Genomic DNA, 17988 nt, shown 5'->3' on the forward strand with positions numbered 1-17988 from the left:
AGATGTACAGGACAGCATTCCTCTGGTGAGCAAACTCTCTGTGGGTCAAAATCGCCTGTTTTCCATACTAGAACTATTCTGTAGATTTCCCTCAAGTAACTCATAAGGTAACTAATACATGGGCAATGCCTAGCTACTGTGGCCATGCATGCATGAGGAGGCTCTGTGCTAGAGTCTTATCAGCCTTGACCTTCATCTTAGGTGCTCAGCTCCTGGGAATAAAGGAATTCTCTTACTAGACAACCACAATGTTTCACCAAGCTAAACTGTCCACATCACAGTACCTTTAAACAATGGACTTTCTTGAGAGCTACATGAAACTCCTAACCTTGCACATTACAACTAATGTATGTAACTGAGAAATAAGCTGCATAATGTTGCTGACTCTGTAACTGCCTAGTGACACAATGAACAGTAATGAAACTCTGATGCCAGTGATCTAATGTGGCCTATTGATATAAAGCTTCCAGCTTGACAAGGGGCCTTTTCTGCCTTTCAGCCACTCTGCCATCCTGCTGTTCTGCCACTTTGCCTCTGCACCTTGCTCTGTCTCCTTTTGTTTTCTTTACATCAGAACTTTTGCAGGTCACTAAGGAGACTCATGGACTCTGGTTTATTCAGTGTCGAGTGGGTCATTGCCCAGAGTCTCAATACAATTCCTGGTCCTCTCTATTTTCACATTCATGTTCAGGGCATTCCCACAGATTCTTAGTATTTCATTCCTTTTACTATGCTTTCCATTGACCTTTTGTACATTCCCACAATCTCAGTGTGTTTCAAGATATTCCCCAGGTTTTCAAAGAGCTGTGACCTCACCCAAGCCCTCAGTGAAACTCATGGCAATTAGCAGACTCTCTGTTTTACTCAGGGCTTTCTGCAGTGTCTCAGTGTTTTTCAGTGCTATTTCCAGAGTCTCTCCAGTTTCACAAGGTGACCAGCACCTCAACAGGGTAATTCATCCTGTACAGGAAGGGATAAGCCATCTGAAAAGTTAAAGTCTGAAGTAATTAGTGAAGAAAGAATAGAAAATTAGAATTACTTTTGGAAAGCATGGAGCATCTGAGAGGTCAAGTTCACACAGGAGCTGGAGCTCCGCTTTTTAAAAAAATGGCTCTGTTTGTTTATTTAAGGGTGTAAATCAAAGGCAAGGAAAAGATTTGTGTGAGTGGAGGTTTTCTTCATGGTGTCTTGCAGTCAACATGTTCATTTGCATCCTGGGAAGCCACACTTATCTCTGGGAGTCTGCGTGGCTAGGTGGCGGCAACAGGTCACCAGTGGTGTGTGTAATCTGGCAGAGCTGAATAGAGCTCACGTGTCTCTCAGCAGTCTTAACCAGCAGTATGACCACTGAAAGTTTTCTATTCATTGGCTATGATGTCAATTTGGTTCATACACAGTTTATGAATGAGTCTTTATGTCTTTCCCATATTTAATTTTTTAATGCAAATGAGGGATTATTACTTTGAGTTCCTGGATCCTTTTTCTGAGGGTAAGACAACCTATTATCATGATATAACAAGAATTAGTAGCAAACAGCATTTCAGTAATATTCCATGTAGAATGTTTCAAGGTTGGAAAGCCAATTAATTTCATCAGCTACAGATACAGGTCCATGAGATTGGTTCTGTTTTTCTGAATATCCTGAATGCTCTAAGGCTCAAGCTATTATTATTAGTATGTCATATATCCAACAGATGATTTCTGAGTTTTTCCCAATTTTATTGGGAAGTATGATATTTGGCTCTAGTAACACATACCTACTTATAATTAACATGGAGTTTAAGCCTTTGGTCAAATTCTGAGAGCAGAAAGCTCATTATCAATATTTATAACAATAGTTTTAAAAGTATTTGATTTAGTTTTAATCTCTTCTTTAATAATTACTTCATTCTATAGGACTTTGGAAATATTTTGAGCCAAATTATTAAGTAAATGAGCTTTGTTAGATTACATTTCTTACAATTTACAGGACATCTATCATCCATTTGTGCTTAATTTTACATTTCTAAAACTTACAATGTAAGAGAATTGAATATAGGCTTGCAGGCCATAGCAGGAACCCTCCTTGTAGTTTCTGCCTATTAAATTAGGTATGGATCCATGTAAGATGAAGAAAATCTTAGGCAACAATTAAATGCCAGAGATCATTTATAATATTATCTTTCCTAAAAGTTAGAATATTACCAAAGAAACTGCTATGGGTCATAGTATCATGACAGAATGGATTATGTCCATAGGAAACATATAAAATCCTGAAAGAGTAAATTAAGATATACAGGACCCAAATTATCATCAAATAAGGAATAACTGCTATAAATCTAAATACAAATTACTGATCTTTCTAGTGTAACATCAATCAGTTTTCCAGACCTTAACTTGCCCTTTATTACATGGTGGCAAAGCAATAGGGAGTAATCTAAATCATTTGGATTTTTAAAGAATCAGAACAACTGTATATCTAATTTTATTTTTGTACTCTGAAGATTGTTCAAGATAACTCAATAATTTTCCTAGCTTCTTAGATATCTTGTTATATTAAAAATTCAAATTAAACATGGTGGCCTGCAATTTTTTTTTAAAGAAAAAGCAAAACACATTCAGTGGCAGTGCTTCCATGTAAAGCCCTCCTGGCTTTGGATTTTGGTAGGAAGTGGCACCTTCACAGGTACCCTAGAATCCAGGAAGTGCTCAAGGCCTTCCCCAGAACTTCTGTCTTGTTTAGAAAGGTCCTCGTGGTCTTCATGGGACTTTGAATAGACCTCAGTGTTCAGAAGAGTATTATCAAAAGTCTCAGATAGATCAGGTTCATTCACTGTGGTCATAATAATGTTCAAAACATTCTTACAAATCTTCAGAAGTTGAAGTCCCTTCCTTAAGTTGACAGATGTGGGTACAAACTTCCCATGACTCTCAATGTTCTCCTAGTCTTCCCAGACCCTCGGTGCATATCAGCAGCATTCACAGTTTCCCCATGTGCTCAGGGCCTTCTCAAAGTTATGGAATCTCTTAGTGTATTAGGCACAAGAACACTGTGTTTGAAAGCCACCCTGAGAGTCTCCTCTTCTTTCAGAATTTATTCAAGGTTGTCTCTGAGGGCTAGAAATCTCCATTCACTCTGAGTTTCTTCCAGTCTCAGGGTGAGTCTCTGAATTCTTTCCCAGGAAACACTGGGCCCTGGGAACTTGAGCCTTGCTCTATGAATCCCAGGCTTTCTCTGGGTCTCTGTGAACTCTCTGCCTTTTGCAGAAGCACAGGATGGCTCAGCGTCTTCCTCAGAGATGACTGTTTGAATGTGTGTCACAGCCTTCCCCCAAATCCTAGTCACTCCTAGGGCACACTCTACTATATCAGTGGATTGAAGAGCTTTGCACGCCATCTAGTGGTGCTCAGGTTCTTACACAGCATTCTGAGAAAACAAGGGGTGTCACAAGACTTCAATAGGAAGTAGAGCCTTGCCCTGAGTGTCATTGTAACTGAGAGATATATAGATTTTCCTTGAGGGGCTCAGGGCCTTTCCCACTGCATGGGGGTCACTCAGGCTCCCTCATGGTTTTTAGTGTAAGCTCAGGGCTTAGTCCAGGGTCTCAGTCTGGCTCAGAGTATTGAGAAATGACATCCAGGGGCTCAGGGATTTCTCTGGGACCTTTAATGCGAACTCAGATATGATTGATTTTCAGATTTTTCTCCTGAGCTTCTGAGTGGCAGAAAGCTTTCAATAAATAGAATGAAAGTAAATTTCAAAGCTTCCACCAGGATCAACGGGGGGTTGTGGATCTTTCCCAGGGCGTCCTGTGTTTCAGTGCTTTTCCAGATAACAATAAAGCTTTTGGGATTTCCTTGTTCTTTAGTGGGCCTCAATGCCCTGCACAGTGTATGTGTAGTGCTTATAACAGTGTCCAGGATATCAGTGTGACTCTGGGTTTTATAATTTGAGGTGAGATCACCAGCTCTCCATGAGTTTGAGTGACTTAAATGCCGTCAGAAATGTCTCTGTGCATTCAGGGCCTTTTCTGGTTTCTAATTGATGTTTAGACCTTTTCCAACTGTTTCACTGAAATTTGGGGCTTTTGCAGGTGAGTAAGGAAGCTCATGGCTAGTGGTACAGATTCACTGGGTTGTGAGGTTTTGCCCAGCATCTCAGTGGGTTGCATGGTCTACTCCAGTCTCATAGTTATACTCTGTGAGCTCCCCCAGAGTCTGAGTGTTCTCCTTTCATTGACTGTGCATGCAGTTTTACTCTTGGTGATTCCCCACATCTCAGTGTGGTTTAGGACATTGCTTCTCAGGTTTTCAAAGAGCCAATGGACTTTCCCAAGGCCTTAGTGGAAGTCATGGCCATTGTGAGGCTCTCAGGTGTTTTTTAGGGCCTCTTGTAGTGTCTCAGTCATTTTCAGTGCTATTCCTACAGTGTCTCCATGCTTGAGTACTTTCCCAAAGACACACTGGTTTCAGAAGTTTGGCCAGAGTTTCAGTCAATCTCAGCACCTTTCTAAGGTTTTCAGTGGACTTCATTGCTCTTCCAAGATTACAATGTGTCTCAGGTCAAGATCAGAGTTTTAGTGAGCCTCAGGGCTTTTCTCAGGGTCCTTGTGATACTCAAAGTTTCTTTGCAGAATCTTCATGGTGCCATTTCCTTCCCAGGCACTCAAGAAGCTCTGGTCTTCCCAGGTTACTCGCATGATCAGGGCCTCCCACAGGGTCCTAGGGACACTGAGAGTTTTAGAAAAATTCAGGGTCTTTTCCATTGTCATGTGCCTCAGGGCCTACCTCAGATGCCCCAGAGGGCTCTAGGCCTTTCTTGTGATTTCTGTTTTGTTATAGATGTTGACCTAGTCTTCCTGGTACTGAGTGACCTATTGCCCAGTTTTCCAAATATGCTGTAGTCTTCCCAAAGCATCTCACATTCATAAATTTTGTTCACTGTGGTCTCATTGGGGTTTGAAATATTCTTCATATTTGTAGAAGTTTAAGGCCATTTTATTCATTTGAGGGATGGACTTTTCCTTCCATTGACAGATGTGTGCACAACTTTCCAATAATTTGTGTGTCTTTTAGCTTACCAGGCTCTCAGTGCAGATCAGTACAATTCACAATGTCACCATGGGCTCAGAAATTAGCAAAGTGTCAGTAGGTCTCATGGTGATTTGAAGTGGAACACTAAGTTTCAGAGCCAAGTTAAAAGATTATTATTATTCAAGGTTTCTTACAGGTTGTTCATGAGTCTCAGTGCTATTTTAGAGTCTCCTAGATGCTCAGTGCTCCTTCTGGCCTAGGAGCCAGGCTCAGAATCATCCAAAGAAAACACTGCCTTCAGTGCCATTCAGAGTTACTCAGTGAATCCCAGGTTTTCCCAGATTTTCAGTGATGCTAAACTCCATTTTCAGATTCACAGTTGTTCTCATGATGTTGCCCAGTTTTTTTGTGTGTGACAGGGCCTGTCCAAATATCACAGTGAGGCCTAGCATCTTGCTACTCTTCCATTGGGTTTGAGACTGCTACAAAATACTGAGTAGTGTTCAGATGCTTTGCACTACTCTGTGATAATAATGGCATTCACTAGTGTCTCATTGGGAAATGTGTACTTGCCCCGTGTCCTTGTAACACAGGCATAGTCACATTGTCATGGCTGTGCTCAGGGCCTTGCCCACTGCGTCACAGGCGCTCAGGGCTTCTCCATGTTTCTTGATGTCAGCTCAGGGTTTCTCCAGGTCGCAGTCCAGCTCAGTGCTCTCCAATGACTTGGAGGCACTCGGGGAACTCACTGGGCTCTTGTTGGGGATCTCAGTTGTCGTTGGGCCTCCTGTTGTTCCCCACAGCTTCTGTGTGGCTAGAGACCTTCGGGAGATTTACAGTGGGGTTCAGGGCCCATGTCAGGATCTGGAGGGATTGTGGAGCCTTCCGAGGGTCTCTTTGTGTCTCCATGCTCTTCTCACTCAATATGGCGATCATGACCCTCCCATGTACTTTACAGGACCTCAATGTCTTCCACAGTGTGTTTGTTGTGCTCACCACCATCTCCAGGATTTCCCTGTGACTCAGAGCTGTCCATAGAACTGCAGTGGTGTTGGAAGCTCTCCATGAGTTTGCTTGCTTGGGTCCAAAACCTTCTCTTGGCATTTCAGGTCCTCAGGGTTCTGATTGTTGTTTGGGACTTTTCACAGTATCTCACCAGAATTCAGGACTTTTGCAGTTCAATAAGGAGGCTCCTGGGCATTGGTACTAATTTAGTGGACTGTGGGTCCTTTCCCATGGTCTCATGGCTTTCCTGGTCTCCTTCAGTCTCATGCTCGTGCTCTGGGTGTTTTCCCAGTGCCTTCATGTTCTGCTTATTTTCTTTGTGCATCCAGTTGAGATTTGTGATATCCCCAGCATCTCAGTGAGGGTCAGGATGTTCCCCAGCTTTCAAAATCCAAAAGACTTGCCCATGGCCACAGTGGATCTCATGGCAATTACCATGCTCAATTTTTCTTAGAGCCTTTCACAGTGTCTCTGTCATTTGCAGTGCTATTCTCACAGCCTCACCAGGGCTTAGATAGGTTTGCAAACACATACAGCTTTCTGAGACTTTGCCAGAGTCTCAGTAAATCTCAGTACCTTTTTCCAGGTTGTCAGTGGAGTTCATTGCTCTTGCAGGGGCCTTTCCAGAGTGTAAATGATTTTGAGGGAATTTCTCAGGTCACAGTGGTATTCAAGGCTTATTTGCAGAGTGTTAGTGGTTCCATTGTCTTCCCAGACCCTCTATGAAGCTGCAATCTCCCCAGGTCATGGAGATAATCAGGGCCTATTCCAGAGTCTTCGTGACACTTAAGGTTTCAGAGGGGTCAGGTCTTTTTCATTGTCAATGAGCCTTCAGACATCCCCTAGACACTCAGGAGGGCTCAGAGCCTTCCACATTATTTCTGTCTTGTTACAAAGGTCCACATAGTCTTCATGGTACTCATTGGAATACTGCCCAGTGTTTACATGATGCTCAAGTCTGAAACAAAAAACTCACTTTCATTTTATTCACTGTAGTCTAGTTGCTGTTTAAAACATTCTTCATGTTCTGAAAATAGTGAAGGACCCTGTTTCCATGGATAGATGTGTGCACAACCTTCCCCAAAGTCTTTTTCCTCCTTGCCTTCCCAGCATCTCAGTGAAGATCAGCCTTGTTCACAATTTCACCATGTGCTCAGGGCCCTTGAAAACATCTAACTAGGTCTCATTGGTTTTGCAGAGGAACACTGAGTTTTAGAGCCAACCTAGAGGTTCTTATTCTTTCAGGATCTTTGACCCATTTTCCATGAGGCTCAGAGTCTCAGTAATGCTCACTGCTTCTTCTGGCCTTGAAGCCAGGCTCTGAACCTTCCAAAGGAAAACAGGCTTCAGTGCTATTCAGGATTCCTCTGTGAATCCCAGGGTTTTCCCAGGTTCACAGCTAAGCTAAACTCCACTTTAAGCTTCAAACTGCTGCTGAGCAGGTTGCTCAGTGTTTGACTGTGTGTCAGGGCCTGTCCAAATATCATAGTGAGGCCTAGGGACTATACTAGTCTTTTAGTGGTCTTTACAACTCTACAAAAATTTAGTGGTGCTCAGATTCTGTTACACTATTCTAGAAAAATAATGGCCTTCACTAGTCTCATTGGGAAATAGAACATTGCCCCCTGGGTCCTTATAACACCCACATATTTCCATTTTCATTGTCATGCTGAGGGCCTTCTTCTCTGTGCCAGGGGCACTCATGGCTAGCCTGTGTTTCTCAGTGTAAGCTCAGGGTATTCTCCCCAGTCTCCATCTGGCTCAGTGCTTTCCCCAATGACTTACAGGGACTCAGGGAAGTCATTAGCCCCCTTTGAAAATCTCAGGTATGACGTGTCTCTGATTCTTCCCTGGAGCTTCTGTGAGGCTAAAGTACTCACAGTAATTTACAGTAATGATTTACAGTAATGTTCAGGGCCTCCCCCATGGACTACATGGGGTAGTAGATTTTCCCAGTGTGTCCTTGTGTCTCAGTGTTTCTCAAGCTCAACAATGAAGCTCATGTGTCTCCCAATTATCCTTCTAAGACCACAATGCCTTCACAGTTTATGTGTAGTTCTCAGAACAATCTCAGGAATTCATTGTGACTCAGGAATATTAGGGGTGTTCAGATGCTTTCCATGATTTTGTGGTGATTTAGAGGTCTTCCAAAGTGCCTTTTTGCATTCAGAGCCTTCACTGCCTTCTTCGTGGTGTTCAGGAATTTTCTCTGTATCAATGAAATTGAGGGATTTTGAAAGTCATAAAGGAGGCTCATGGACTCTGCTACTGGTTCATGGATTGGGGGTTTGTCCAGGGTCTCAGCGGGTTTCATGGACTCCTTTAGTCTCACAGTCATGCTCAGAGAGTTCCCCAGAGTCTTAGTGTTCTTCTTTCCTTCCTCACTCATTCAGTTGAGCTCTTGGACATTCCCACCTCCTCAGTGAGGTTCATGATGTTCCCCAGTTATTCAAGGACCCGAAGGTCTTACCCAGGGCTTCAGTGGAACTCATGTCCATCACCAAGCTTTCAATTTTCCTTGGGGCCTTTTAGAGTCTCAGTCATGTTCATTGCTATTCCCGACTCTCACCTGGGCTTAGATAATTCCCTAAAGACACACGGGTTCATAGTATTTGCCAAGGTCTCAGTAAATCTCAGCACATTTCCCGTGTTCTCAGTTGAGTTTATTGCCATTTCCAAGGTCACAGAGTTTCTCAGGGAATGCACAGAGCATTACCTAGTCTCAGGGCATTTCTCAGGGTCCCAGTGGTACTCAGGGTTTTCTGCAGAGTCTTAGCAGTGTCACTGCCTTCTGAGGTACTAAGTAAATCCATAGTCTTCCCAGTTTACATTGATGATCAGGACCTACCACAAAGGCTTTGTGGGTTTCAGAGGGGCTCAGGGTCTTTCCAAGTGTCAGTGTACCTCAGGGCCTACCCTAGATTCTCAGGATGCTCAAGGCCTTCTTCAGAATTCCATTGTTGTTTAGAAAAGCCCATTTGTTATCATGGCACATAAAATGCTGCACATTGTTCAAAAGATGCTAAGGCTTCTACAAATTTCTCAGATTGGTTAATTCCATTCACTCCGGTTTCAATTGTGTTCAAAATAGTCTTCACATTCTTAGGAAGGTGAAGGGCCCTTCCTGAGGTTGACAGATGTGTGCACAACATTCCCAAAGTCTTAGTAATCTCAGTGCCTTCCCAGATTCTCAGTACAAATCAGTCCCATTCACAATTTCACCATGTGCTCAGGGTCTTCTTAAGATTCTCAATTGGTGTCATGCTTCTTCCAGAAGTACACAATGTTTCAGAGCCAACCTCAGAGTGTCTATTATTTCATGTTTTTTTTTTTTCTTTTTAGTTTGTCTATGAGGCTCAGAGCTATTCTCAAAATCTCTGGGATGCTCAGTGTTTTTTTCAGTCTCAAGTAATTTTCAGAATCTTTTCAAGGAAACAATGGATTCAGGGGCATTCAGGGATTCTCAATGAATCCCAGTGCCTTGCCCAGTGTCTCTAGAGGTATGTGCCATTTGCAGCTTCACATTTGCAATTGAGGAAGCTCAGCATCCTCCCCAGAGTTTGACTGAGTATCTCAGCCTTCCCAAGATTCTTGGTGATATCTAAGGCCTACCCTAGATTTTTAATTGGATTAAGAGCTCTGCATAATATTTAGTGGTACTACAATTCTTCCAGCATATTTGGGAGGGGAACATGGTTTTGCTAATGTCTCACTGGGGAATAGAGCCTTGCCCAGTGTGGTGTTGTAACAGAGATATTCCCACTTTCACAATGGTGCTCAGGGCATTCCCTACTGTGTCACTGGCACTCAGGGATACCCCATAATTCTTACTGTTATTTTAGGGATTTCTCCAGGATCCCAGTCTGGCTCAGTGCTCTCCCCAGTAACTTACATGGCATCAGGGTATTTTTTAGGGTCTTTTTTGATATTTCAGATATTTTGAGCCTCAAATTATTTCCCCAATCTTCTGTGATGCTAAAGGTCTTCAGTATATTACAGTGGAGTTGAGGACTTCTACCAGGATCTAAGTGGGATTGTGGAACTTTCCCAGGGTGTCCTTGTGTCTCTGTGCTTTTCAAGATCAACAATGAACTCATGGCTTTCTCATGTCCTTTAGTGGACTCCAAGGCCTTCCACAGTGTATCTGGATTGTGGGTCCCAGCTCAGGATGTCAGTGGGTTTCATGGTCTCCTCCTGTCTGACATTCATACTCATGTTGTTCCTAAAGTGTCTCCATGTTCTCATTTCCTTCCTTCTGCATCCAGTTGAGATTTTTTTGCCCCCTAATCTCTCCAAGGCTCAAGGCCTTCCCCAGAATTTGAGTCATGTTTGGAATGTTCCACAGGGTGTTCATGATGTGTGAAATATTATCCAGTATTTAGAGGAGACTTCACCAAGAGTATCAGAGTCGTTAATTTCACTCATTATTGTCTCAATGGTTTTCAAAATATTCTTCAGATTTTAGAAAGGTGAAGGACCACACCTTAGATTGACAGGTCCCAGATTCCTCCCCAGAATTTCTGTGAGGCAAAAGGCCTTCAGTAGGGTTAAGTGGTGTTCAAGCCCTCCACCAGGGTCTAAGTGGGATTGTGGATCTTTCCCAGGATATCCTTGTGTCTCAGCGCTTTTCAATATCAACAGTGAAGTTCATGGCTTTTCCTTGTTCTTTAGTGGGTATCAATGCCTCCCACCATGTATCTGTAGTTCTCAGGACAATCTCCAGGATTTCAGTGAGACTCAGGAGTCTCAGATGCTTTTCATGAGTTAATGTGATTTAAGGGGCTTCAGATGTGTCTTTGGCTCTCTGGACCTTCTCTGGTTTTTAATTAGTGTTCATGGTTTTCCCAGAGTATCCCTGGAATTCAGGGCTTTTGCAGGACAGTATGGAGGCTCATAAACACTGATAACTTTTGGTAGATTTTTGTTCCAACCTAGCATCTTAGTTGGTTCTATGGTCTTATCCAGTCTGAGAGTCTGGCTCAAGGTGTTCCCCCAGAGCTTTAGACTTCTCCTTTTCTTCCCTGTGTATTCAGTTGAGCTCTTGGACATTCCCAGCATCTCAGTGTGGTTCAGGATGTTCTTCAAGTTTTCAAAGAGCCAATGGACTTGCTTAGGGCCTTAGTGGAACTTATGCCCATCATCAGGATCTCAGTTTTTCTCACAGCCTTTTGCAGTGTCTCAGTCATGTTTGGGCTATTCCCAGTGTCTCACCAGGGCTTAGGTAGTTCCCCACAGATTCATTTGGGCTTGAGTTTTTGCCTGGGTCTCTGTGATTCTCAGCGTCTTTCCAAGGTTCTCAGTGAAGTCCATTGCCATTCCTTGGGTCACATAATTGCTCATGGTCAGCCCAGAAACTGGGTTATTCTCAGAGCATTCCCCAGGGTCACAGTGGTACCCAGGGTTTTCTCCAGAGTCTTAGTGGTGTCATTGTCTACCCAGGCTCTCAGTGAATCTACAGTCTTTCCAGGTTACACTGATGATCAGGGCCTATCCCAGAGTTACTAACAGTCAGGGTATTGGAGGGTCTCAGAGTATTAATCAGTGTCTGTGGGCCTCAGGATCTACCCTAGAGTCTCAGGAGGGCTGAAGGCATTCTGAAGAATTTCAGTTTGTTTAGAAATGTCCACATGGTCTTCATGGTTTTTGGAGTTTTTCCCAGTCTTTAGATGAGGCTCAAAACTTCAATAAGAGATTCATTAATTTTATTGTTGTCTCTATTGTATTCAAATATCTACAGATTTGTAGGAAGAAAAAAGGCCCTTTCTTAGGTAGACTTGTGTGTGCATAACCTTCCCAAGTATCTTAGTGGTCTCCTTCCATGTCCAAGCAGAGCAGCAACATTCACAATTTACTCTTTGCTTAGAGCTTTCCAAGGGTCTCAATAGGTCTCATGGCCTTTTGTAGGGGAACACTTTTTCGGAGCCAATCTCAGTGTTTCCTATTTATTTCTGGTTTTTTTTTTTTCAGGTTGTCCATGAGGCTCAGTTCTATTCTCAAACTCTCAGGAGCTCAGTCTCTTCAAGTCTCTCAGGGCTTATCCCAGCCTTGGAGTGTGGATTGAATATTTCCAAAGCAATACCCTGGGTTCAATTCGTTAAGGGTTTTTCAATGAATACCAAGGCTTTGCCCAAGGTTTCTGTGGAGGTAAGTGCCATTTCCAGTATCGCACTTGTGCTCCATATGTCCCTAAAGTTTGATTGTGTGTGAGGGTTTTCTCAAGTAGTGTATTGAGACCTACGCACCATTTCAGTGGATTTCCGAACTCTGCAGTATACCTAGTAGGGTTAAATTCTTCCACAGCATTCTTGTCGCCTTCCATAGTGTCTCATTGAAAAATACAGCCTTGCCAAGTGTGCTGTTGAAACTCGGGGATATTCCCGTTGTCATAGTGGTGCTCAGGGCCTACCCCACCGTGTCAGCAGCACTCAGGGATACCCCATGTCTGCTAGTGTAAGCTCAGGGTCTTCTCCAGGGTCTACCTCTAGCTCTGTGCTTTCCCTGCACATCTACATGGGCTCAAGGAATTCTCTAGTGTGCTTTTTGAGATCTCAGCTATTATTGGGTCTCAGATTACTCCCCAGAGCTTCTGTGAGGCTAAAGGCTGTCAATGAACAGGCTGAGAGTTGTGCACAGGGCACATGAGGCTCTTAGCAGGGTGGTGGATCTTTCCCAGGAACGTTTTGGGTTCCAGTTTTTTTTTTCTTTTTTTTTTCAAGCTCAACCACGAAGCTTATGGCTTTCCCATGTTTTTCTGAGGAATTCATGCCTTCCACAGTGCATGTGTAGTCCTCAGGACAATCTCTAGCATGTTAGTGTGACTCAGGGCTGTCCACATAGTTTCAGGTCTGTTCAGAGACCTTCCATGCGTTTGTGTGATAAATAGGTCTTCAAAATAATCTCTGGGCATTCAGGGCCTTCACTGGTTTTTAATTGTTGTTCAGCATTTTCTCAGTGTACCTGTGATATTCAGAGCTTTTGAAGGTCACAAAGGAGTATCATGGGCCTTGGTACTGATTCAATGGGATTGGGTTTTTGTCCTGGGGCTCATGGGGTTCTTGATCTCCTCCTGTTCACAGTCATTCTCAGGATGATCCCTCAAAGTCTTAGTGCTCTGCTTCCATTGCTTGTGCATTCAGTTGAGCTCTTGGACATTCCCAGCATGGGAAAAGATGTTTCCCAGGTTTTCATGGAGCCAAAGGTCTTTCCAATGGCTTCAGTGGAACTCTTAATCATTACTACACTCCCATTTTTTCCTCAGGGCCATTTGCAGTGTCTCAGTCACTTTGAGTGCTATTGTCAGAATCTAAATAGGGTTAGATAGTTCTCTAAAGACACACTAGGTTTAGAATTTTGCCAGGGTCTCAGGAACTCTCTGCACTTGTCCCCATTTATCAGTGGAATTCATTGCCATGCCTAGGGTAACAGTGTTCCTCAATGTAAGTCAGTGTCTTACTGAGTTTTAGTACATTACAAAGGTCAAAGTGGTGCCCAGGGCCTTTTCCATAGAACTAATGGTGTTATTATCTTCCTAGGCACTCAGTGAGTTTTCTGAGTTTACACTGATTATCAGGGCTTACCACAGAATCATAGTGAGACTCAGGTTATCAAAGGGATTTAGTGTCTTTTCTAGTGTCAGGGAGCCACAGGGCCAACCCCACTGTCTTAGGAGGGCTCATGGTCTTCCTCAGAATTTCAATCTTGTTTAGAAAGTTCCACATGGACTTCATGGTGCCTGTAATATTGCCCAGTGTTTAGAAGGGCTCAAGTCTTCAAAAAAGTCTCAGGTTCATTAATTTCATTCACTGTTGTCTCTGTTCTGTTCAAAATATTCATCAGAGTTTTAGGAAGACAAGGGCTCTCCTTACATTGATAGATGTAGGGACAACTTTCCTAAGACTTAGTGATCTCATTGCCTTCCCAGCTCTCAGTGCAGATCAGCACAACCCACAAACACATCATGTGCTCACGGCCTCCCCAAGGGTCTCCATAGGTCTCATTGCCTTTAGCAGGGCAACACTAAGTTTCAGAGCCAACCTTAGAGTATAGTATAATTTCAGGGTCTTTTGTAAGGTGTTCATGTGTGCTATAGCTCAGTGCTATTCTCAGTGTTTCTGTAATTATTGGAATGAGGCTCTGAGTCTTCCAAAGGAAACAGTGTGTTCAGGGTCATTGAGGGTTTCTTAATGAATCCCAGGGTTTTGCCCAGGGTGTCTGTGGGGCTAAGTGCCATTCCAAGCACCTCAGTTGTGCTCAGAATCTTCCCTAGAATTTGATTGTTTGTCAGGGCCTTCCCAAGTATTGTAGTGAGACCTTGGGCCTACCAGAATTTTCAGTGGTTTTCAGAATGTGGAACAATATCTAGTGGTGCTCAGATTCTTCCACAGTACTCTGGGAAAATAATGGGCTTTGTAGTGTCTCATTGGGAAATAGAGCTTTCCTAGTGTGTCATTGTATCAGAGAGACTTCCCTAGCACTGCTCATAATACTTCCAGTGTGTCAGCAGCACTCAGGGCCACACCACCAGTTTCTTAATGTAAGCTCAGTGTTTTATGCAGGGTATCAGTTTGGCTCAGTGTTTTTCTGCAATGACTTACAGGGGCCTAGGAATTCTCTAGCATCTTTATTGTAATATCAGGTACATTGGGTGTAACAGTTTTTTCCCAGAGCTTCTGTGAGGCTAAAGCCTTCTATAAATAGTTTCACAGTGTTGTTAAATGCCTCCACCAGGGTTAAGGTTGGCTTGTGGATCTCTTCCAGTGTCTCCTGTGTCTCAGTGCTTGCCCAGCTCAGCAATGAAGCTCATGGCTCCCCATGTTCTGTAGTGGGCTTCATAGTTGTATATGTGTAGTTCTCAGGTCCATCTCCATGTTTTCAGAGGGACTCAGGCCTGTCTACAGCATTTCATGGATGTTCAGGTGCTTTCCATGTGTTTGTGATTTAATAGCCTTTAGAAGTGTCTCTTATAATTCAGGGCACTCACTGTTTCCTATACAGTGTTCAGGGTCTTCCCAGTGATTCACTGAAATTCAGGGCTTTACAAGACACTAAGGAGGCTTATGAACTCTGGTTCTGATTCATTGGATTATGGGTCTTGCCCAGGTTCTCACTTGGTTTCATGGTCTCCTCTAGTCTTAGTGCTGTGTCTAAGTATTCCCCCAGAGTCTTAGTGTTCTCTTTCCCTTCCTCGTGCATTCAGTTGAGCTAGTGAACATTCCCATAGTATCAGTGTGGAGTAGGATGCTTCCTAGGTTTTCAAAGAGCCAAAGGCTTTGCCTGTTGCCTCAGTGGAACTCATGGTTATTAGGAGGTACTCAGGGCCTTTTGTGGTCTCTCAATCATGTTTAGTGCTATTCCCAAAGTTTCACCAGGGCTTAGATAATTTCAGAAGGAAACAATAAATTTAGGTAACAAGTAAATCTCAGCACACTTCCCAGTTTTCCAGTGGAATTTATTGTCATTCCCAGTATCACAGGGTTGCTCATGGTCAGACCAGAGTCTTACTGAGTCTCAGGGCATTCCCCACAGTCACAGTTGTGCCCAGGACCTTCTGCAGAATCTTGATGGTATCTTTGCCTTCACAAGGCCTCACAGAGGCTGTAGTCTTCCCAGGTAACAGTGATGATCAGTTCCTACCCCAGAGTCTTAGTGACACTCAGGGTATCAGAGGGATCTGGTCTTCCTCAATGTCAGTGGGTCTCAGAGCCTAATCTAGAGTCTCAGAGGGCTCCAGGCATTCCCCATATTTTCAGTCATGTTTAGAAAGGTCAAAATGATCTTCCTGGTGCTTGGAATATTGCCCAGTGTGTAGAAGAGGCCTAAGCCTTAAACAAGAGTCTCAGCTCCATTAATTTTAATCACTATTGTCTCAGTTATGTTCAAGATAATCTTCAGATTCTTAGGAAGGGGAGGGTCCTTCCTTATTTTGACAGATTTGTGCACAACTTTTCTAAAAATCTTAGTGGTCTCATTGCCTTTCCAGGCCCTCAGTACAGGTCAGCACCATTCATGGATTCACCATTTAATCCAAGCCTTCCCGAGGGTTCATAGGTCTCATTGCTCTTTGCAGGGAAGACTGAGTTTCAGAGCCAATGTCAGGTTATCCTTTCTTTTCAGGGTCTATTACAGGTTGTCCCTGAGGCTTGTTTCTATTCTCAGAATCTCAGTGATGCCCAATGTTTTACCAGTTTTAGAGCAGGGCTCTGAATCTTCTGAAAGGAAACGTTGAGTTTAGGGTTGACCAGGGTTTCTCAATGGATCCCAGGGACTTCCACAGGTTCTTTCTGGAACTAAGTACCTTTCCAGCCTCACAGTGGTGCTTACCATCTTTCTCAGTGTTTGATTGTGTGTGAGGGCTTTTCCAAGTGTTGTAGTGAGGTCTAGGGCTCACAGTACTATTTCAGTGGATATAAAATATCTAGTGGTTCTCAGAATCTTCCACAGTATTCGAGGAAATAAATGGCCTTCCCTAGTGCCTCATTGGAGAATAGATCCTTGCCCAGTGTGTCACTACAGAGAGATAGCCCCATTACCATAGTGGTGCTCAGGGCCTTTCCTAATGTGTCAGCAGCACTCAGGGTCACCCCATGATCACATGTGCAAGCTCAGGGCTTTCTACATGGTCTTATTCTGGCTCAGTGCTTTTCTCAATGACTTACAGGTACTCAGGAAATTCTCTTGGGTCTTTTGTGTTTTGAGATTCTCGGTATGATTTGGTCTCAGAATTTCCCCTCAGAACTTCTGTGAGCTAAAGACATTCAATGCATAGTTTTATACGTTGTTTCTGGGCATTCACATGGGTCAAGGTGGGGTTGTGGATCTTTCCTAGGGTCACCTTGTTTCATTGTTTTTTAACCTCAACAATGGGTTTCCCATTCTATATAATGAATGTCAATACATTTCCAGTATATCTGTATTTGTCCTAAATATTTCCAAAATTTTATTGTCACTCAGGGCTGTTCATAGAATTTCAGGGGTATTCCGATGCTTTCCTTGTGTTTGTGTGATTCAAAGGCTTTCAAAGGTATCTCTTGGCACTCAGAACATTTATGATATTTTAATAGATCTCCAGGCTTTTGCAGGTCATTCAGGAAGCTCACAGATTCTGGTAATGACTCAGTGGATTGTAGGTTCTTGCCCAGGGTCTCAGTGGATGTCATAATCTTCTACAGTCACAGTTTAGCTCAGGTTTTTTTTCCAGAATCTTAGTGTTCTCCTTTCCTCCCTCATGCATTCAGTTCAGCTCATGGACATTTTTATTGTCTCAGTGTGGTTCAGGGTGTTCCCCAGGTTTTTAAGTAGAAAAGGACCTCACCCAGGGCCTCAGTGGAACTCATGGCCATTACATTACCAGACTCTGAGTATTACTCAGGGCCTTTTGCAAAGTCTCAGTCATGTTCAACAGGTTTGAGATAATTCCCCGAAATCACATTGAGTTCAAAGATTTTCCCAGGGTCTCACTCATCTCAGCGCCTTTCCCAGGTTGTGTGTTTATTGTCATTCCCTGGTTCTTGCCCAGGTCTCAGTGGGTTTCCTGGTCTTCTCTATTGTCACAGTAGTGCTCAGGGTGTCCCCCAGATATTTAGTGTGATCCTTCACTTCCTTGTGCATTCATCTGAGCTCTTGGACATTCTGAGCTTCCCAGTGTGATTCAGAATGTTCCCAAGGTTTTCAAAGAGCCAGAGGCCTTGCCCAGGGCCTCTGTGGAACTCAGGACCATGACCAGGCTCTCAGTTTCTTGCAGGGCCTTTTGCACTGACTCAATTATGTTAAGTGCTATACCCAGAGTCTCCTCATGGCTTATATAGTTGCCTAAATACACAATGGTTTTAGAGTTTTTGCCAGGGTTCAATGAATCTCAGCACTTTTCTCAGGTTCTCAGTGGAGTTCATTGCCATTCTGAGGATGAGAGTGTACTGAGGGCCAGCCCACAGTCTTACTGATTCTCAAGGCATTCTGCAGGGTCATAGTGGT

The 17988-nt window shown here is 43.4% G+C and overlaps 1 protein-coding gene across 1 annotated transcript in view; it reads left to right on the plus strand.

The window, feature by feature from the left end:
• The window catches only part of LOC144376939 (uncharacterized), a 255997-nt gene that overhangs the window by 12235 nt on the left and 225774 nt on the right, over positions 1-17988 (plus strand). The window contains exon 5 of the mRNA XM_078045358.1: positions 11986-12162. Coding sequence (XP_077901484.1) covers positions 11986-12162 — 177 coding nt within the window. The remainder of the gene's footprint in view (positions 1-11985; positions 12163-17988) is intronic.

Source organism: Ictidomys tridecemlineatus, chromosome 4 (genome assembly GCF_052094955.1).
Source record: "Ictidomys tridecemlineatus isolate mIctTri1 chromosome 4, mIctTri1.hap1, whole genome shotgun sequence".
Taxonomy (NCBI): Eukaryota; Metazoa; Chordata; class Mammalia; order Rodentia; family Sciuridae; genus Ictidomys; species Ictidomys tridecemlineatus.